Source organism: Nannospalax galili, unplaced genomic scaffold (assembly GCF_000622305.1).
Source record: "Nannospalax galili isolate Female #2095 unplaced genomic scaffold, S.galili_v1.0 scaffold318, whole genome shotgun sequence".
NCBI classification, from domain to species: domain Eukaryota; kingdom Metazoa; phylum Chordata; class Mammalia; order Rodentia; family Spalacidae; genus Nannospalax; species Nannospalax galili.
The window spans coordinates 4,059,561-4,082,884 of NW_008341889.1; the positions used below are offsets into that span (position 1 = coordinate 4,059,561).

Genomic DNA, 23,324 nt, shown 5'->3' on the forward strand with positions numbered 1-23,324 from the left:
CTTTATTTAAACATAGTATAAACACATATCCTTATCAAATATAGCTATACAGTTTATCATAATGATTTATGTGCCAAAATTTAACCAGTTTCTTATTGCTGTATACCTGCTATTCTCAATTACAAACAACACTACAAAAGAATCCTTAAACATAAATCTGTATATATAGGTCTCTATGAAGCACTTCTTTGGTTATATAAAACTTACTAGTCTACCACTTAATGCAAAATTCAAAAAGTTGGGTGCCTTGAAGGGGCCAGTAAGATGGTTCAGCAGGAAAAGACACTTGCCATGAATGCCGGGAGAACAGAGTTCAATCCCTGGAACTCACATAAAGGAAAGGGAGAAGTGACTCTACAAAGTTGACCTCTGGCCACCACAGATGTGCCATGGCATGTGGACAAACACATATTTAGCACACACCCAAATAGTAATTTTGTTTTTTTAAGTTTAAGAAATGATACTAAATTAATTTAAAAGCCTATCAACATTTTGCTGTAAATGAGAAAATTCAGTTCTGCTTTCCTTATAACATTTTACAACTATTTTAAAAATGAATGACATGTAGTATAAAGCTGACAACAGCATTAAATAAAAATAAAAGGTGAACTTCTTTGTCCTACCTCCCCCAAAGCCTAACTGAAATAAGAGCCCACAATAAGGGGACAAGCAAGGAAGAAAGGCCAAATAATGGTATGTTCTTGAACTCATTACTACTAAGACCACAGCAGTTGGATCCTGCAGGAAGCCCTTTTGAAACTGCAAAACACGGGCTAAAGTGATTGCCAGCAGTTAAGAGCGCTGGCTGCTCTTGCAGAGGACCTGGATTCGATTCCCAGCACCCACATGGCAGCTAACAACCATCTGCAACTCCAGTTCTAGGGGATCCAACACCCTCTTCTGACCTCCGTGGGCATCGCACAATACAGGTGCACCTAGTTACATGAAGGCAATACACACATATACAAAAAATAAAAATATATATATTTTTTTAATTCAAAAGATGCTCATGCCCTAACAAACAGGAGACTGGGATGCTCATCCACCAATTCCTCAAGAATGTTGCCTAAGAGGCATTAACTCCCAGTGTTGCATTATACCTCTATACTGGCTGAGTCAGTTCTTGAGGTAAACAACCTTGAAAGAGGTAGAGGGGAAGGGGAGCAATCTCAGAGCTCAAGCATTTAAAGTAGGACCTTATGTATGCAGACAGTCTATTCATCCACTGCAGTTGAAATCAGAGTAAGCCAACCAGATCCAACTCTGAGCGTGAAGGCACCTGCCCCGGCTACACTATCCTAGCCAACCTGAGCATATTAAACTCCTGGCTCACCCTACACAGCCATCTCATTTCATCTGACCTGATTTTCTTTCTCTAGGCAATGCTACTATACCAGTGGTGGGGTAATATGAGGTCTTAAAGGTGAGTCTATCATACTCACTTGTCATTTCTCTTTAACTGATTCATTAACACCCTTTTAATTTTACATACAGCTTCACAATTAGGCAATAGTTCTTCTAAGAACGTAAGTTATGTCTGACTCTTTCCCACTTCCTATAATGCCGTCAACATTGTTAGATGAAGCTAATAAACTTCATTGTTAGATGAAGCTAAGTGTCACTGTCAAGTTCTATTTCCTCAAGGACTATGTTTACGATTATTTCAAACTCACTGAAAGCATGTAGTTCGGTGGTAGAATATTTTCCTAGCATGCAGTAGATGCTGGGTTAGAGGCACCCCACAAAAACACTGGAAGTAAAACAGCAGTACACACCACATTTCATATTTTCAGGAATTGCTAAGTAAATGCTAAAAACACATTAAATCAACAGGAACATTAGAATTGACAATATCAACAGGGCTAAAATTATTTAAAGGTAATTTTTTAACTTTTTCAGATTTACAAAATGAAGATTAATTCACATATAAAACTGTCAAATAAAGGATATTTAAACAAATATAAGTGAAAGAACAATAAATGGCCAAGCACGGTAAATGTGAAAAATGGTATTATGGAGAGAGACATATCATTAAGGGAACTTACTGCTTGGTTTCTCTTCACTGAAGCAATACAAATTAAGCATGTCATAGCCCCTGCTTGAAAAGCTTCATGTAGGTACTGTTTCGTTCGCTCCAATTCATGGATATCTCCATCTTGAAATTTAAAAGTTGAAAATGTCATTTTAAGTCATATTTGAAAACAACATATACCCACCAATGATCACATTATGTGACAAATGTCAAGCAATTTTAACTGCTCAAAATATAACTAAAAAACTCAAAATTTAGCAAAGGGAAAAAAGTACCCCATGACCTGTCAAGAGGCTACAAAGCCCGTGAATTCACAGCACTTCAGCTCTTCAGCAGCACACAATTACTTTTCTTCTGCTTAAAGTCCTTAGCAAACATGGTGGGGGCAGAACCACAGCAAGAACACTAATATGCAAAGTAATAAGGGAATGCATAGAAAGCTGAAACAAAAAGTTAAAACTAAGGAGGACAGTTTAGCACTGGGGAGAAGGGTCAGTACACAATGTATTCTTAACAAAAACTTGTTAAATGAAAAGATGCTCAGTTTATTACAGAACAATAATCATTTTCATTAAATTATGTTCACTAATTCTGCTTTTTTAAAGTATTATAAGCTTTCAGCACTGGAGAGATGGTTAAGAACACTGGCTGTTCTTGCAGAAGACTGGGGTTCGAATCCCAGCACCCACATGGCAGCTAACAACTGTCCTATCCCTAACTCCATTTCCAGCAGATCTGATAGCCTCTTCTGTCCTCCGCAGGCATTGCACAACACGGGTGCACTTACCTACATGCAGGCAATACACGCATACACATAAAAATAATAAAATATATTTTAAAAAGTATTATAAGCCGGGCATGGTGGTGTATGTCTGTAGTCCCAGCACTTGGGAGGCAGAGGCAGGCGGATCTCTGTGAGTTCAAGGCCAGCCTGGTCTACACATATTATAAGCTTTTAAGAAAAAATTACTAGACTGTATTTTCTTTAAGCAAGTACAGAGTATTTATTCACTAAGCTCTACATTGTGAACATTTCCATACAATTAAAAGAACTATTATTACCTTGGTGTCAACATGGGAAATGTGAGACACAGAACAATTCAGTGACCTCAGTTGGACTACTAAGTGAGTCCTCCAATCCCTATCTTGAGCTTCATTGAGACGTTATGAAGAAAGATCCGAAACCAGGTAATAGAATTAAAGAAAAAGTACAAATGACACCCAGAAGGCAGCAACTCAAGACACTTTAGTGTAAGAAAAATAAGCTTACATGTCTTCAGTACAACTACAAAAATGGTTCAACACTGACTGACAGAGTCACCAAAGAAAGTAGGTCAATAATATAAGCTTACAGTAAGGATGGAATTTATCATGATAAAAATCTAGTTCAAACTAAAATGCGTTTCCAGAAACAAAAGTTAAACAAATAAGAAACTTGGTTAGTTCTATACTTTCTAAGTAAACACATCACTTAGAAAAGTTGGCCCTACCATAGAAATAAATGTCATTTAAGGTGTTAAAACAAATACATGTTAAGCACTCTCGAATTAGTAAATGACTAAAAAGAAATGTTTTATTTTAAATAGGCATCTAAGTTTCTAAAACATCCTTAAACAAAATTAATAATTATATTCAGTATGCCTATTTTGCTTTCCAACACAGCTGGTTTTAAAAATATTTAATAATTTAAATTTCATCTAACAGCTAATTTATATAATTTAAATTTGAGAATATAAAGGAAAAGCATCTCATAAATTAAAGTCTAAGTTTATCTTTACAGAATATATGCAGCATTTCTTTGAAACCTGTACCAAAGTTTGGCTACAGCACTGAAGTGCACAGTCCAGTACGTCACAGTGGATAACACGGCATGGAAGTAGTACATTCTAAAACCACCACCGAGGAGACTGAGGCTTCAAGACTGGAATGAACAGAAGTACCAATAAAAGGCAGTTACAGAAAAAAAGAGAACTATAACCTTGAACATTATCTAATGTTTCTCAGTTTTCTTACCTGCCAAATAATAGTAACTGTAGCTATTACAGCCTGAAATATGTGAAGACGGGATGCAGGGAGAAAATGACAAATTTAATAAATTATACAGTGGGGAGGCTGAGTGAGAAGGGCCATGAGTTTGAGGTGAACCTAGGTTACACAGCAAGTTCCAGGCCAGGCAAAGTTACATGACAAGATCCTGTCTCAAAAGTAAATAAATATTTTTTAAATTTAGGAAATAAAATCTGGAGGCTTTGGTGACAATTGTGTTACATATATGTATATGTGCCCTGTATGTGACATCTCTGCTCCCATATTTCTGGGTTAGGACAACTGGAGTGCTACTGGGGTAAGAATAAACTAAGAGGTCAGTCATCTTTGAATGTAAACATAAAGTATCTATAAACATAAAGTATCTATAAACATAAAGTATCTATGGGTAAAGATAGACTAACTCATTCCATGCAAGTTTGATGTTGAGAGAAGAATCACAAAGACTAGGCCCAGATCATTTAGAACTCCTTGGTAAAGTACTAGTATTCAATTCACTAATTTAAGAGGGAAGCTGTCTTAATACTCTGGCATTTATTATTCTTAAATCAAGTGTTCAAATTTCCTTAACTTGTTAAATACAAAGTGAGGAACGTACAGGAATGAGAATCAAAATGTTAATAGATTTGATACAAAAAATTACAAAGAAAACTGTATCTAAAATGCATAAAGTGCAAGCCAGGTGTGGTACCACCTGCCTTTAATCCCAGTACAGCAGAGGCAGGCATATCTTTGTGAGATTGAGGCTAAACCTGGTCTACATAGAGAGTTCCAGGCCGGTTGGAGCTACAGGGAAATGCCATTCCCCCCACCAAAAAAAATTCATAAACCATGCAAATAATTTTTCTACACACTAGAAGAGAACTGTGTTATATTACCAGATACAATATTTAAGAGTAAAACATCTCTCTACTTAGAATGGCTTAAGTGAGGTCCACTTGGAGCACAACACCCATGATTACTATCTATGAATTCATCTAGAAGCAAGAAACCCTCTAACATTAAAGTCTTCATCAGCTTTTATCTTGCTAAGCTTGATATTTAAGCTAAATTTCTTAATTCCTTAGGCGATTGAGCAAACTTCTTAGACAACGTGTGCTCTCATTGTGCCTACAGGCAACTAACAAACACCAAAGTGGTGCGATGGGAGGGGAAGGGGAAAGCTACATGAGTCTGTGAAGACTTGACTAACTCTCATGTTCTTAAATTACTTCTCCAAATAATCTCTGCTAGAATTGATTCTGTTGTACTAAAGCCTGACATCACTGCCCTTACTGTTCTCAGTAAAGCACAATGTAATCAGCAAGGAGTCAGCAGAAAAGAGTGGTGTGGTTTTACGATCTAAGGCCTCTGACTACAGGAAGAAATCTTTTAAAAAGACAAGGAGAGAGAGAGAAAAGAAGCTAAGGTGGGAAGCCTCGAATAATCACACAAACATACTAGGCATTACAACAAATAGCACATGCCACGTGACGAGCACTATGGACTATTTGTTCTAATCACTCCAAAATATTTACTATCACTACACTCATTTCAGGAAATAAGAGATCCTGAGATGTTAATGTCAAGTAAAGCTAAAATCCAAATTTCAGTTTTCTGACAATAAGTCAATGTCCTTTTAAGCACTTCTATGGTACTAATTTTTCTTCCATAAATATACCTAAGAACAGCAGTCTGCTCTACCTCAGAATTGTTCTGCTTTTACACAGAAAATACAATTAGCCAATAAAGGTTCAAAAGGTGAGCAAATTAAGGTAAGTAAATTAAGTTTAAGTCCAGCTCTGCCATTTACTAATTGTGTAATTCTAGAAGAATCTACTCCTATGAAGAGTTATTTCCTACAAAATTTCTATGGTTTTTCCCTAGCTCTAACAAGATGCTAAAGTGAACCACTGAACCCAACTATAAACATGTGTAACTAACATGAGACTATGTAAATAACATGAAATAAACTTACAAATGCCAATGATATATTCAAGAGTGTTTTAATGACTTAAGTATAAAACATGAAAGTTTAAGGGTATGTATACTCATTTTTGAAATCATCTATTTTAACAACTATACATACCAGTATCACTTTGGCCCTCTCTCATGTCAAAAGCTTTTAAAGTTGCTTAAAGCACAACCAAAACACATACAACAGATAACATTAATATGCATGTCAGACTTTTAAAGATTTAGTTTTTAAAAAATAGCATGAAAATAAAATAAGATGTAAAGTTGCAGAAATGAAAAAGACTTTAAGGCACTTTTAGAATGCTGAAAAAGAAAAAAAAAGACAACTAGATGAAAAGGGATACCCCAAATCTTCTAGCAAAATCAAATCACAACTAGTAACAACCTTCTCTATCCGTCTCTCAGGGAGCTAGGGTTGGAATGGGCTATCTCCATGCAATCTGCTTTAGAGAAAGTACTAAAACACACACTTTGAAAAACAAAATGTAGACTCAACTTCACAAGATGTTGATATTTAGATGAAAAAACTATCCCACAGAGTATAAAAGTGTGACTAAACAATGTCAGAAACACACTTCCATTTACATGAAAAATGTCCAAATTTACAAGATTTACCTGTGTGAGTAGTATATGTTATAAATGTATTAGCAACTATTTTCCCTTGTTTTCCTTCAAAATCTTCATCTCCTTCTTCTTCAGATGAAGAGCTAACGTGTTCCTCAACAAGTTTTTTGGCTGCAGCTTGATTAGCCTTCTTGATTTCCTCAAATTTCTTCTGAGACATTAGCTCTGTTTAAAAGAAAAAACAGTTTCATTTCTGCAAACCAATATCCTCAAAAAGTACGGCATGATGTACTAATAATATCCTTTTTTTTCAGACCAATGAGCCTCCAGCTAATATGACTAAAAATTGTTTTTAAAGACACGTTTGAAAGTCACTTTTGGAACATTCCATTTTACTATAATTTGAGAGAAAAAAACTTTTAATTTCTTACCACACAACCAAAGAAAATAATACAACAAAAAACTGACTTTTGTTAAGTACCCTACTAAAGGCAGTAAACTGTTATAGAAGTAGACACTAACAAATCAAGGAAAAAATTATAAAGGTAGTTTTTTTTGGGGGTGTGGGGACTCACTGGGAGCACAACAGAATCACAGGGGTGCAAGCTTCTTCAAACCACTACCTCAGGCACCCAGTCTGACCCACCACAGTTTTCACAGACAATATTCATTGTTTATCTATTATATTTATTACCTGCTTCTTAGAAAGCTCAACAAATTTGGATCTGCAATGTGGACCCGACATTTTTGTGGTCATAAAATGCTCACATAAAATACCTGCTTCTGCATGTCACTGTTAACTGGGATTGGCATGTTCTTCCATCATTCTCCAAAAAGAATGTGAATTGAGTTTGGGTTAATTCTATTCTTTCTAACACTATCTGCACTTCTCATTTTGTTACTTAATTAAATAATAATGCAAAAGAATTGGGGTTTTTGTTTTGTTTTGTTTTTATGCAGCACATATTCCCGATGAGGCTCTGAACTTGAGGACAAAAATCCAGGAATTTTTTTTTCAGCTAATAAGCGCTTATAGATGGCAATGATATTTTAAGATTCACAAACTTGTTGAATTATCTGAATTGGTGCTCACATTTGAGAGGATTTTGAATTTACTAATTTAAACCACTAATTTCAAACTTACTTTATACTTGAAACTGATGAGCCACTATCAAAATAAGCTCTCTTCATTTAGGTGGTATACTTGTTCTTAATGACACTATCTTTTACTTCCCTCAGGAAATGTTCTTTTTCTCTTACTGAAGCCAATTTGACTGGTGATTATTAACCAAAACAGATTATTCCAAGTAAAACCAGGAGAAAATGTACAGAGTGCTTATTTAGGAATCCCTGGAACTGGGGAGAGGGGCAGTGACATACACATTATAAGGCTCAGAATGAGAAAGATGATGTCACTAATCTATGAAAAGGAGTACTTAAGGATGTGTAAGAAAAAAAAAAAAAAAAGGTTGAATTGGGGAGGTATACTAAAGACACTTATACTCTGATACACATATTTACCCAACATCATCTCAAGGGAAGTTACAGAGATGATAAAACAGTCTTCACAAATATTCTTACACTTAAATCTCAATTATTCGAGTAGAGAATGTTTGTTTTCCTTCTGGCCACAAAAAACCAAAAATGTAACCAATTTGTTCACAGGTTCCCAACCCCCACGGAATGCAACCCAATTTTAAATTAGCCTCAGAGAAAACCCACTCCAAAGCTGAGTTTTGCCTCTCTCCCCTCTGAAACATGTATTCCAAACACAAAATGACTAGCAATCATCCTCTTTTCTCCACGTACAACGGTGTAAGTGCTCTTGCCACTCCACCAAAACATGATCTTGGACAAAGTGTCCTGGCAAATCCAAGGTGACAAATGATACACCCAGAGAAGACAGGAAATCTGTGAACAGGAATTAGTCAAAAAAAGTGCCACCAACTGAAGTGGCTACAAGCTATAAAGCCAGCAGTCAATAAAATGAGGTAATCTCGCAAAGATGGTCGACCAATGATAACTGGTCTCAAATGCCAAACTAATGCAAGAAAGAGTACCCAACCCCTACGTATATGGTATTTCCTCAGCCTAGCCCACCTTGGCCATACACAGATGCTAAGGTACGAAATTTTTTAAGGTAAACAGTATTTTGGATTTATAAGAGAAGAGGCACACTGGCAACCAATTCAGATTTAAAGCACTGTGTTAACCAAACAAATCAGACCAGCTGGACACAATTTAAAACTTACGGTCTAGAGAGTCAGGTAGGGGAGGAAAAGTGGTGGGAAGAGTACTTGTCAGAGAAGTAACAAATACCAATTAAAATGAAGATGAAAGAGATGGGACGGGAATTTGGCTGAAAGGTTGGAGAAAGGGGCCCGATACTAAACTGCCTGAGGGGTGAACAAGTGAAAGACACGCAGCGAGCGCAGCCTGCCCGAGCTGGGAAACCGCATCTGGGGGGCGGGGGTACCCTTCTCACCACTGGCCCCCGAGGGGGGCGCTTCGCCTCCCGCCGAGCGTTGCCGGCGACCTGCAGCCTCCCAGGTGGCAGCTCCGCTGGGGCTGGTACCCACGCGCACCGAGCTCCCGGACCCCTTCTCTCGCCCTCCTCCGGCGCCGCGGAGAGGGGCTCCATTTCCAGAGGGGACTGCGGTGGCCCGTCCACGGGCACGGCCTCGGCCCCCGGCCACCTGGCGCCAGGAGGCGTCCATCCCTGCTGGGGAAAGATAAGGAGGGAAGGAGCGTGAGCGCGGCGTCGGGAGGCGGGGGGCGACGGCCCAGGGGACCGCGGGGTCGGGGCTGGGTGCAGCCGGACCCCGTGAGACGAAGACTGGTTTGAGCCGGTCGTGGCCCTGTGTCTCCGGAGGGCGAGTCCCTGCCGAGCCCCGACTTGGGAGATGGACTAAGGGGTAGAGAAGTAGAAGAGAGAAATGGACCGCGGGGCCAAGGAGAACCCGGCCCAGAGAGGACAAGCCGGGACCCCCGAGGGGCCTCCTCAGCCTCAGAGGGAAGTGCGGTGGGCAGAGAACCGTTGACTGACCTGCCCGCGGCCGCCGATAACCAACTGCAGGAGCGGACCGCACGGAAAGCTACGTCTCCTTACCGACGGCGCCCACCAGCAACAACTACAACTCCCAGAAGCCTCCTCCCGCAGCCCGCAGCCCGCAGCATGCGTGGCAGCGTGGGTCGCTTCCTTATCCGGATGAGGCAGGCGGGGGGGGGGGGGGGGGGGGGGGGGGGGTCTTAGCGCGCATGCGCTCACTGAGCTCGGGGGCCCCACCCTTTAGGAACTACATTTCCCAGTGTGCTTTGTGCTCGTGAGTGGTCAGCTCCCACACTGACGGGAGAATCAGGTGTTGTTCTTTACCTCACGTTAGCTCATACTTCCCTGTGACTACCGGAAGCCAAGGAGGTACCAGGATTTACTGTGTTAAGCGCCAGTAGTTCTTCCTCGTTCCTTAGCTCAAGTGGCTTGAAGATTCTCGCCCGGAAAGTACTTAAAATTTGTAAACACTTTGCTTTGTGGACGCCCGAGGTAAAAAGTGCCTTGAGTTGAGGATGCGCTCTTCTGAATTCACTGTGATGTAGGAAACCCAAACCCTGTTATTTTCGGAATCTCATAACAAAACGAGCTTTCTCCTGGAGAACGCTGATTTTTCCTTCAAGACTGCTCCTTTAAATAGATTTCATTAAGGAATATAACCAAGAGCCACGAGCTAAATCTTTTGACTGCTCTGAGTACAATAACATGTATGCGTAGTAGAAATTCATTTCGCGGTCTACCTGGGACTCACCAGTTAGTTTATTTAGGATCATACAGTACTTATGCTACCCATCAACTTAGTTATTCCCCAACATTTATCATAAGTATCAAATATCTACTATTTAGATGTCATTTATTAGTTATAGAGTACTGTAGAAAGTATTTACATGTGTGTGTGTGTGTATTGGCTGGGCTGGCCTTGAACTCAAGATCTGCCCTCCTGAGCCTTCCAGCCTTCCAAGTTGCTGGGATTACAGGCTGGCACCATCATGCCCACTATATTATCAGTTCCAGGTTTACCACTGAAAACAGGCATGGACTAATAAGTTGTTCTTAGTCCATAGCTAGGAAGTGCTGAGACTTAGCTTTAATCCTAGTCTATTTGGAATCATGCTTTGACTCTTTTACATGTGGCTATTGTGTCATGGCCTGTACATTATTCAAACTCAAATATGTCCCTGAGGATGGTGTAATAACCTCATTAGCTAAAAAATAAGAGGTATACAGCAACTCTTCCAACTACTACGTAATGAAATTTTAGTTTAAATTTACAACTGCCTTTAAAGGTTTAAACGGTCTAAAGTTAGACTTTGTGCAGTGAAGTTTCCACAATCAGAAAAGGAGTTGATAGTTATAATGCCCAGGGAATACAGAGTGGCTGCTCATGAGGGAGATCCTGATTAGAATCATGTTGTATACCAGAGATCTGGATAAGCATACTGTCGAAATCTCCATATCAAACCTTCCTAAAAACAAATTTCTTCCAGTCCTCTAAACATTTAATAGTGAAAAACTGTTCATTCAATGCTTTATACTAGCATTCTTCTAAATCTTTTTTCCTTTTACTTACCTGTTTAGCAACCCATGAAGAAAGTGTCATGGGTGAACCCAGTGCATGAGCAAATATTATATTGTTGTTATATAATACATAAAACGTATATAATCTAAATATCTTTTGTAGTTTTGCAGTGGAGAGCTGCTGTGTTTCATAACATAGGGGCACATGTGAGTAGAGGAAGAGGACACAGTTTCAAAAATTACCATGCTGTTATTTTTACTTTGAAATTCCAGGTAAAAGAAAAAAAAAGATTCTTCATATTTATCAAAAGGTTGTGGGTTTAGAGATTGAGAAATTTAATTGTGAACTTGTAATTAACCAACAAGAAGAGAGAAGGAGGAGGGGGAGGGGGAGGGGGAGGAGGAAGAAGAGGTAAGGAGGGGGAGGGAGAAAAGACAGTAGCCAGTGTTGACAAGGTTGTAGAGCAGCTGAGCTCTCATGCTTCCTGCTGGGAGTGGAGATCAGTTCAAACTCAAAAATTGTTGGCAGTATCTACTATAATTAAGCATAGCCTATTTCTAAAGCACTATAACCAAGAAACTCTACTTCATGGTTTATACCCAAAAGACAGGAGTGCATACATACCTACACACACACACACACACACACACACACACACACCACAAATTTTACTGGAGATGCAATAGCCCCAAACTAGAAACAATTGCTCTTAGTCTGTTTTCTGTTACTATAACAGAATACATGAGACTGCATTTGAATATTCTGGCAACAATAAATGCTTAGTACTCTTAAAAGAACAGAGATATATTTCTCACAGATTGGGAAGATGCCAATGTCTGGTGAGGGATTTCCTACTGTCATAGTATGGCAGATGGCATTGCATTGCTAAAGAACAAGCTAGGCAAGTGCTGAACCTACTTCTTATGAAGCCATTAATCACAGCATAGGACTCCACCCCTATGACCTCATCTAATCATAATTATCTCCCAAGGCTCCATCACCAAATACCATCAACTTACTGATTTAGATATTAAATGTACACATGAATTATGGGGAGCAAACTGAAATTATAGCATAACTCTGATGTTATTCACAGGAAAAGTAAACTATGATGTAGATATATGATACAGTGCTATATCAAAAATACTGATACATGTAGCATGATGAATGAATCACCAAAATATATTAAACACAGTGCTTCTCATTCCACTTTTATGAAATTCTTGAACAAGCACTTGAAGCCAGATTAATGCTTACCTCTGCTAGAACTGGAAAGACTAGAGCAGGAGAGCTGGCATAGCTGCTAAAGGCTCAGACTCACAACCAAAAAGAACTGGGAAGATGTGAATTGGGAAGATTAGGTATCCTGAGTGTGGAAATAGTCTGTCCTGATCTGGGTAGTAACTTCATAGATATAATAACTCATCAAATTTTATGTTTGTGGCTTGTGCAGTTTACTGTATGTGCATTATGCTATTTTAAAAATAATTCCAAAATAATTATAGAAAAATAAGATATCTGAATGTTTATTGTCCAGCCATTTGAAATTGCAATTTAATTGTACTTAGCTATTACCTATACATTGTCCTTATTTGGATTGGTTTTATCAGAGTATCTATATACACCTTCCCAAATTTATTTATCTTTTACATGTACATTTTTCCTTAAAAACTGGCAGTTGTGGAGACTTGCTATGGTACACTCTGTTTTTCCACACTTCCTTGTGCTCCACCATCTCAGCTCTAGGAACCTTGTGAGTCCCCAGATCTGGGAGTGTTCCCAGACCAGCAGTGATTAGTGCATCTTTCAATTCTGAGCAGAGAAGCTTCCTTAGGCAACAGATGGTGATTAACAGAGAGAACCACAACTGGCCAACGTGCAGAGAATAAGAGGCTGCAGACTGCCTATCTTGAATAGGACACCTGTATCAAACTTCTGCCTCCCAAGGATCAAAGATCATTGCAAAAGAGGGGTGAAAAAATTGTAAGAGCCAGAGGTGGTGAATGACTACAAGGAAACAAAATTTTCCAGACACCTAGGAAGTTATTCATATGAACGCACAGCAATGGTGAGCACAAGTCCCACATCATCTCAGGACAGACAAAATCCCAGCATAGATGTATATAATTGGTAAGAAACCCCAACCCTACCTGAGGAAATATTGGCAACTGATGGCTCCTGAGAAAGGAGAGTCAGCCTCTTTTAAGGGTGAGACTTCTTGGTAGGTTGCCCAAGCTCCAGTGGGTGAACCCATACCAAAGGGCATTTGGGGACACAAATTTGACTCTATAGGCCTTTATGTATATGTATATGTATATGTATATATATATATGTAGATATATATATATACATATATATGTACACAAAATTAGGTTGTGAGCCACCATGTGAGTGCTGGGACTCAAACTCTGGTCCTCTGCAAGAGTAGCCAGTGCACTTAACCACTGAGCCATTTCTCCAGTCCCATTTTACCAACTCTTAAAAAACAAAACAAAACAAAAAACTTCATAGCAAAAAAAAAAAAGCCAAACATCACATTTAATGTAATTTTTTCAACTATTCACCATACCTATCACGCAGTCAACATTGTCCGGAAATCTACTCAGATGGGAAGGAGTCACTGTAATAAAGTACCACAATAAGGTGATGATAGATAGGTCATGAAGATGCTGAGAACTGGGAAGTCTAAGGGAAGGGTAAGATTTGAACAGGATGGAAGAAGGCATTCCGAGTGGTAGGACAGCACGAGTGGTAGAGTCAGAAGCATGTTCCACCACAAGCTGCAGAGAAGTCTGGACTGAATGCTGTTAGATTAGGTGATGTAGGAACCTAAGGAGAGGTTTTGGTGGAGTGATAGCAAAGCTTATTTGTTTCTGATCCAAGAATGAATAGTAAAAGAGGAACTCTACAAGGCAAAAATACCAGAGAGTCTTACTATAAAGGGGAGCAAAGAAACGGGTTCAAACATTCTTTACTATTTGAGAATACTTGTGCCATTGCACACTAATGGAGACTGTCCTGCACAAGTAAAATATGATAATGCGTGGGAGAGGAATGGAGAGACCTGGTCAGAGCAAAGCTCTTGAGTCCAAGAGAGTAGAAGGAACTTGTGCATTAGTTGAAGATACATACTGTAGACAGGAACTTGTAGTGTCAGTCCATTGTAATAGACTTATTTCAGGCATTCCTCAGACCTGCCCCCATGCCAGATTCTGCACTCCAAAGTCCCTAATGTCTAATGCAGCAGTTTCTAATGGTCCCAAAATTTCTAATGTAATGCACTGGAGATCGCCTTCTGCTTATGGCCACCTGAGTGAACAGAATCAGATCTTCAGGTCTCCAGGGTCTTTTCTTAAAGCCATCCTTGGGGCATGAGACCATTAGAGACTAGAACTCCAAGTCTGGGATCCAGAATCTCCAGTTACTTGGTTGTTTCCTTTGAGCATCTACTAAACCTTTGAGGAGCTTCCCCAGAACCAAGGCATTTCATTCTCATGTCCTAGAATTAAAGCTTAGAAAAAATGTCTGCCTTCTTTCTTTTAAAAACAAAACCCCCCGAATTTACCTAGGCATTTATCCATATAGAATGCTGTACATATATCCTATAATAAAGAGTATATATTTTAAACTAAAAATTTTTATTTATGTGTATGAGTGTATTGCCTGTGTGTATGTAAGCTCACCCCTGTTGTGAAATGCCCATGGAGGTCAGAAGAGGACGTCAGATCCCCTGGAACTGGAGTTAAGGACAATTGTTAGCTGTCGTGTGGGTGCTGGGAACTGAAACCAGGTCCTCTGCAAGAGTTGCCAGTGCTCTTAACCACTGAGCCATCTCTCCAGCCCTCATAAAGACTATATTGAACTTACTTCTCTTGTTGCCAGGTATAAACAGTAAAATATAAATGGAAGTGGGTTTTATGACTTTTGCAAGGTGCCTTGAGAGGGAGGCAGACTGTCTTTCCTTCATTCATCTTTCCTCATGCCTAAGGTATGAGCAGGTGGCTGGAGCTGGATTAACCACCTCAGATCACAAGGTGATCTTAGGAGTAGAGGTCAGGCATACCAAAGCTATCTGATAGAAGGAACATGAATCCTGAGGATTCAGCAGGGCCAAGTGCTTTGGCAGGCCTCATCGGCACACCTCTGGACCTCAGCATGAGAAATAAGTATAAAATCTGTCCTGTGTAGACTGTTCTTCCTGAATTTACCAAGTCATTGCTGTCTTGGATTGGCAGTTGAACCTAATGTTAAAGTGATACACTATCAAGGAGGCTGGTGGGATGGCTCAGCCATTAAGAGAATGCTTTTGCAGAGGACTAGGGTTCAGGTCCCAGCACCCAGACAGCGGCTAACAGCCATCTTTATCTCCAGTTCCAGAGGATATGATGTTCTCTTCTGGCCTCTGCAGACATTGTATGACACAGGCACAGTTAAATACACACTCTAAAACCCCACACGCATATAAAAATAATATATCAAAATAATCTAGACCAATTTTAACATTTTATAAATATAGACTTTTAATCATATTTCATTAAAGGAGAAGGGGGAGTTAGGGTGATAGCTCAGTGGGTAAAGTACTTGCTATGCAAGCTCTGTCTCTAGCACCCGAGTAATAGTCAGTCACAGTGTTGCATGCTTACAATCCCAGACCTGGGGAAGCAGAGGAAGGTGGGTCCCTGAGGCTAGCTAGTCAGCCAGACCAACCTAGTCAGCAAACTACAGGCAAATAAGAGCCCATGTTTCAAAAAACAAGGTAGAATGTTCCTGACGAATGACTCTCAATGTTGACCCCTGGCCTATGCGCACACACACACACACACACACACACACACACACACACACACACAGAGTTGTCAGAGGAGAGAGCTATTCTTGCTAATAGCTAAAAGAGAAGGTATGTTTTCAATTCCTTGTTAGATATCGCTTGTTAGGTATATCTCAGTTGAGCCCAGCAGTAGTTAGCTTGATCCCTGAAAATCCTTTCCAGGCTTGTTCCTGGATTCTTCTGCCAATGTATTTCCCAGGGTTCTACCAAAAGACAGAAGACAGAAACAAGACAGCACCTATACGTACTGGCAGTGTCCCCAACAGTGCCTTATGCTCCTGGAGTTATTAGGCATATCGATTTCCACAAGTGTGCTGTTCTCCTCTTAAATACAAAAACAGCTGAGAAAGTCTAGTTCCTAGCAAGCTCAGTGTTCCTTATAAAGCATGCTTGCCATGCATCTATGATCTATAAAAGAATTCACTATTTCTTAGAATGTGCTGAAAGAAAATCTTCAAAAAATCAGAACAGAAAATCCTATAAGTGAGGTTGGCATTTCAATGTCACTTAAAAAAACAAAACAGAAAAAAAAAAAAAAAAGCTGGGAGCAGACTAATGCACTAGCTGATGAGAGACTCAAGACCTAGCAAGCCACTGCTCTGGATGCAACATGTGTCATTCTGAGTTGTTACCATGAGGAGCTGTTGTCATGATAACATGTACGATGGAACCTCCAGAACCTCTGCTTTTTCCCATTTTCCACTCCTCTCTCCATTACGTGATTCTCCTCATCTATGACCCAGGCTACTATGACTTCTTTCATCTACACGATGCTACTTGCATTCTCAGGAAAAGTACTCTTTTAATTGCTAGTAGTGTACCATAACGAAATCAGTTTACAATATATAACAAGAAATTTTTTTTAATGTTGCTGAATTATTACTATTTTTTTGTCTTTTTTGAGACAGGGTCTCCCTGTAGCCCCAGCTGTCCTGGAACTCACTATGTAGACCAGACTGGCCTTGAACTCACAGATATCCACCTGCCTCCGCCTCCCGAGTGCTGGGATTAAAGGCGTGCGCCACCACGCCCGGCTAACAAGAAATTTTTTTAAAGAACTAAAAGTGAAAACAGAAAACCAAATGTTCTCTAGTGTGTTTCATACTTTTAGGGTAAGAAGTCTGTTCTGAAAGATTTGTCACAGCTGTGCTTTCTCAGTCACAATACAAAATGCACTTTCTACTGTGGATCATAATCCAGACGTGGCTGACACTAAAGACAGTGTCCATCATTATCACGTCTCCTCTATCCTCAGAATAACTTGTTCTCTAGGGAGAACAGCCTTCCTGGAGTTTGTGTCATATCTTTTGTGCATCTTAAAATGGCAAAATTCTAGGAGAAGTCCAAAGAGTAAAACAAATTCAAGGAAAGTAGGATCACTATGTTTAACTCATATTTGACTTTAGGACTGGGAGAGCTTTCAGGGTTCTTTCTATTAGATAGTTCCATGTTTCTTTTCTCTGTTATCAAGCACTGGTCCTGAATTTTTCAGCTTTTAGGGAAAATGTGGATGGAGCCTCAGATGACCTGGAGAGTTAGTGATGTAGCCTTTCCATTCCGTTAATAGCCAGCCAGATGTTTCTGTATTTTCATTGGTGGTGATGGCATTTGTAGTGCTTATTTCTGAAGCACATCTTTCTCAACTTTGCTCCTTTGGAGTAGAGCCCTGTGTTCCCTCTCTCCTACCATGTAACCACATGACAATCCTGTCAGCTTTTCAGTTAATCTCTACTCACTGATAAAATACATTTGGAGTTTGCAAAACAAAATGAATAGTATTTTTAAGTTAACAATTTCTTCAATTATAAGAAAATGTTACTTTAAAAAAATTCTTTCTAGATGAAATTCAGTCTTTCTATGATCTTTTGTAACTCGACAAGGAACACTGCAATCCGCAAGACTCAATGCGTTTGTCTGCTTAAAGTCAGTCATTTCAAAAATAAATTTTGAGTAATTTCATCACCAGTTTGTACCAATGGAATCTATCCTGCTGAAACTTGCTTGTTAGTTTTGATATAATGTTTAAGGATGTTAGGCATGGCCATAGTCATGAGGATCAGCATGCGATGAATCTATTATCCTTACCATTTATTGTATGACATCTGTTCCCACTCTCCTCTTCAGTTTAAAAAAAAATCATCATCATTATCATTATCATTGTTCTGATGACTTTTTGGAAATTTAATTAAATAATACCACTGATATTCTCTTTCTACAGTTCCATTTGCAGCTCAAATAATTGGATATGACTTCCTGTTTGAGAAGATTATATAATTTGAAGTGAGCCATCATTTTTGTATATTTTTATTGAATTTTTGTGCATTTCATACAAAGCATCTTAATCAACTTTATTCCTTCTCCCCCATTCGGACCCCCTCCTCCAGAGCCCGCCCCACTGGATTTCATGCATTCTGTCATTTATATTAAGGCCTGTCAGGTGAAGTTAGTGTACCCAGATGTCCCTCAGTTCAAGTTCATCCACTGGGAGCTAGTCAGCCTATCTAGAGTCTCTCCCTTAAAGAAGATCTGTTCTACCTCACCCAGCAGTAATCAGCTGCCCAATAGTTCTTCAGTTAAGATTGGGGCCTGCTGCCCATTTCCCCAGTTCTATGCTGGGTTTTTTTCTACTTGAGTTTGAATGGGTCTTGTGCATGCTGACATCATTGCTGTAAGTTTGTATGAGCAAGGTCCCAGAGGCCTGTAAAACTGTTTCCGTATGATCATGCACCTCCTCTCCTGGCTCTTGCACTCTTTCTGCTCTTTCTTCCACTATAGTCCTGAGCCCTAGGTGGGTGAAGTTTAATATAGGAGTCCTGTGCAAGGACCCACACTCTGCAGACTCTTATTCTCTATGCTTTTTCCATTTGTGGTCTTTTGTATTCATGGCCCTCTGTTGCATGAAGAAGCTTTGCTGATGAGAGTTGAGAGATCCATTAGTGTTCGCTTTACCCTTGTTCTACTATGTTCCATGAGTCTTAGGTTCCATCATAGATGTGTTGGGCATCAATGTGAACCATCTTAACTGAGTTCAGGGAGCAAATGCTCAATCAATATTGCCAGCATATATGACATACTATATTTTATTACTAATAAGTATTAAAAGATGCCCTGTCTCTTTTGTGTATTTTTATAAAATTTGTGATATGTATTTTGTTTTTTAATTGTATTTTTATTCATATATAAAAACAAAACTTATACAGTGCATGTATATATTGTATCATGTTCTAATCAAATTGAACATATATATCTCCTCAACATTTATCCTCTCTTTATGGTAAAAAAATCTCAGAATCCTTTCTTTTATTGTTTTGAAATACACAGTACTTTGACTACTTTCTCTAAACTGCAAAGATTTACATGACTTTCTGGTTTGGCATTGAAGTCAGAGGAACAGATTTTTTTCTTGAGGAAAAAAATTTATTAAACACTAGGTCTTTGGTATAAAATTAAGAGTCTATACCATAGTGTTTAGTATCTAAATCTAAGTAAAGAATTTCTTTAAAATGGAAGGAATATCTATTATTTCAGTTTTGCTTAAATTGACTGTTGCTTTTCTATAACCAGTCTTGTTCTCTTTAACCAACAAATTTCAAATGCCCAATTATTTGAGGCATAAAAATAAATGGAATACAATAAAAGAAAATTTCATATTTATTTTGGTGCATTTCTTTGACAATTTTACATATGTTATGCTTTGGGGGTATCATGGAATTACATCTGAATACAACAAAAATTATCTATAATGTAGATATATTAATTGTTAATATTTTTGCAATCTAAAGACTTAAGAGTGACATTACATTTAATATGGGTAAGAAAAATTATATTCCTGCCTTAGAGACCCACAGACACTTGTAGGTAAATGTTCACACCTTGGGTACCATGGGAATGCATCTGTCATTCTGTGGAGAGGACGCTATGACATCACTGAGGAAGATCATAATACACCATGGCCTTTTGCTCCATGAGATACCTATGCTCCTCAGCATCGTGAATCTTTGTGACAAACCCAGGAAACGGGGTCCCTGCTCTCTAAAAACTAATCCAAGTAATGTCTTGGGCCAAGTTCAACTGACTGAAGCTCAACCCAGATAAAACAAAAATGAGCCTAATTGGAAAGAGGAGAAACTGGCAACCTGACAAAGCGTTCAGTATCAGCCCTTTTGAATAGCCAACATTGTCAGACTGGTGAGTAATTTTGTGGTAAATGGTTGTTTTTCAGACTCCCAAAGGAATATAAAAAATGCATTCTTCACTTCTTAACTAATCAGAAAATCAAGAGACAGACATAAATGTAATTCTAGAAAGTATTATCTGAAATTCACCCAACATATACTCTTGACAAGTCTAAAATGAAAACACACAGATGTCATCCATATTATCACCACGCAGGAGCCCAAAAGCACTCAACACAGTCTATGTAGGAAGCAACCAAGTTCAGCTGCACAGTGAAGCAAACACTGGACCAGGGGTCAAAAGTCCAGGCTCTGTCACTAACCTAGCTGCATGGATTCATAACAAACTTTTCTATTCTTCATCTCTTCTTTCAAAAATTAGCTCAAATATATGAATAATTAGTGATCTGTATGCATCTGTACCTAGCTTTGCCAGATATTGACATTAGGATTAATTTGCTTCAGATTGTTTTCAAAGACCAAGAACAGCACAGACTCTGTGTATTTGTCACTTTCCTTCTATCCCACTGTCCTCTGTCCCCAGCAGAAGTAGCCACTATGATTTCTGCTGTCTCCCTCAGCTGTTACTAAACACTAGCATCATAAGTGTAAGTCCATAAACACTATTCCGTACTGTGTTTCATGTAATTTTGTATAGCTGCTATTGTGTGGTCGTGCAAAAATCAGTGCAAGTGAAGTGATTAAGATCAGAGACACTGGAGCTATGTTGTCTGGATTCCAATAGCAGTTGAACCACTTTCTCCTTATGAGCAAATGACAACTCTCCATGAGTCCATTTCTTCATTTGTTAAACAGGAAACATAATGGAACCTAACTAATAAGATGTCGTGAGGATTAACAGTTGTGCCACCTGGAAGGCCTTGGGACCTTGCCTAGTATAAAAAACATAAGTTTCGCTTGCAAGTATTAAAACATTTTCTAGTGTTTCATGGTAAGAACATATTCTATTTGTTGACCTAGTCTCTTTTTGACAGATATTTAAGTTCTTTCCTGTTTTGTTGATGGGTTTTTTTTTAATTTTATACATTCTCAAACATGCTTCTCCTGCATACATGACAGATTTTCACCAGTGACTATTGCTGAGGATAAAATTGCTGCGTTTCATGTCAGCCAAACCTTGTTCTGTCAGATATTAGTGTACTATTCTCCAAAGTGTGGTAAAAATTCCCATACTCAGGGCTGGGGAGATGGCTCAGTAGTTAAGAATACTTGCTATTCTTCCAGACACCTGGGTTTGATTCCCAGCACCTACATGGCAACTAACAACCATCTGTAACTCCAGTTTCGGGGGATCTAACGCTCTCTTCTGACCTCTGTGGGCTTTGCAAGAAATGGGCGCATTTACATACATGTAGGCAAAACACTCACACACATAAAGAAATAAAAATAATATATAAAATATTTTTAAATACTTAAAAAAATTAATTCCTATACTCACATTTCCAAATAATCTGTAGCCTCACCAATTTTACTTTACCCAGCCGTCACTTCGCTTTGATAAGACATGGAGGGATGAAGTAGCAATGAGAGTCTCCCAGGTCTTTTGTGTTTTAACATTGTGTTCTTTTTCCTTGATCTTACCACTTTCTTCCTTCTCTTAGAGATAAAGTAATTCAGGCAGTATCAAACCATGCTAAGATGAAAGCCTGTAATTTGGGATTATTCTGAGCAGTGTGTGAATTTGGACCTCCAATAATACAATTTCAAGACTAATCAGTAAGAATTTTATATAAACTGAAAGTTTGACCCAGATTGATTCCAACATTCTTAACACAAAGCCACAGCTTTCAACATTTTAAAGCAATAAACTTTTAAAAGTGAAAATGAAAGCTGACTTTACTATAAATGGTTTTTACTCGCCCAACTTTTCTAAATTCTCATGTCTTAAATTAGTACAAAGCTTATTATTATTCCCTTGGTGATCTTCCTACAATTAGGAAACACTTAAATGTATCAATTTATTACATTATCCATTAAATTTATATATTGTATTTTATTTATATTTCTATTATGGACTGATACCTATTTTAGTGAGTCCCCACATCTGTTAAATTTCACTATAAAGTTTTATTTATTTGTTATTATTTGTATATGAGGCAAGCACATACCACAGTTCAAGTGCAGAGATCAGAGCTGGACAGCTTTTGAGAGTCAGTCCTCTCCTTCCACCGCGGGTTCTGGTGACCAAACATGGCTCATCAGGCTGGTATAGCAAGCCCTTTTATCTGCTGAGTCACTCATCAATTCTTAGCCTGGGACATATTCTGTATACTAAAACTTTCTGGAAATACCAGTGTTAGAAAAAAAAATATCCCTCATTTCCAAAGACCAGTGGGTTTTTTTTAGTTGTTGTTGTTGAGCTTTTAAACTTTCATACATTTCCCACTCAAATCCAGACCCCCTCCCCATCCATGCCTCTCCCTATCCCCCCACCAAACCCTATGCACTCTGCCACACATGCTGAGTCCTATTCATTCAGGTGTCCAAATGTCCTTCAGTGTAAATGCATCCACCAGAGTCTAGTCAGCCATCCAGTGGTCGAACGTAAGTCATACTCTCCCTCACCCAGCAGCAATCATAGTTCTCTATCTAGTGCTGGGCAGCTACCTATTTCTCACCTCCCCTTTCGGTCTCACTTTCCATGTCACCACTGCCGCAGGCTCACATGAGCAAGCCTCGACCTCCTTATGTTCATGAACCAGCCTTGGCTCTTACAACCTTTCACATATAAGGGATTGGTGGTACAATCCACAAATGAGGGGAAACACAATTGCTTGTTTTTCTGCATTGTGTTACTTCACTTAGTACAACACTAACTCCATCCATGTACCTGAAAATTTCATAACTTCATCTTTTCTTACTGCTGAGTAGAACTCCATTGAGTAGATGTATCACATTTTCATTAACCATTCATCAGTTGAGGGACATTTAGGTTGTTTCCATTTCTTAGCTATTGTGAGGAGTGCTGCAACAAACATGGAAGTACAGGTATCTCTACAGTATGATGAGCCCTTTGAGTATATGCCAAGGAGTGATATCACTGGGTCATATGATAGGTTCATTTTTAGTTTTTTGAGGGTTCTCCACACTGCTTTCCATAGTGGTTGAGCAAGTTTGTATTCCCACCAGCAGTG

At 39.0% G+C, this 23,324-nt stretch overlaps 1 protein-coding gene across 3 annotated transcripts in view; it reads right to left on the bottom strand.

Annotated features, from left to right (window-relative positions):
- Nucleotides 1-9,790, bottom strand: part of Nfxl1 (nuclear transcription factor, X-box binding like 1) — a 45,722-nt gene extending 35,932 nt beyond the window's left edge. Inside the window, exons 1-4 of one of the 3 annotated variants that reach the window (XM_008837698.3) lie at nucleotides 9,645-9,790; nucleotides 9,084-9,317; nucleotides 6,650-6,823; nucleotides 2,046-2,155 (exon numbers count right to left, since the gene is read on the bottom strand). In XM_008837698.3, coding sequence (XP_008835920.1) covers nucleotides 2,046-2,155; nucleotides 6,650-6,823; nucleotides 9,084-9,315 — 516 coding nt within the window. In that variant the 5' untranslated portion in view covers nucleotides 9,316-9,317; nucleotides 9,645-9,790. Of the gene's footprint in view, nucleotides 1-2,045; nucleotides 2,156-6,649; nucleotides 6,824-9,083; nucleotides 9,321-9,644 lie in introns of all 3 variants that reach the window. The other 2 variants (XM_008837699.3, XM_008837700.3) reach the window with 2 other exon arrangements.
- Nucleotides 9,791-23,324: the final 13,534 nt, after the last annotated feature.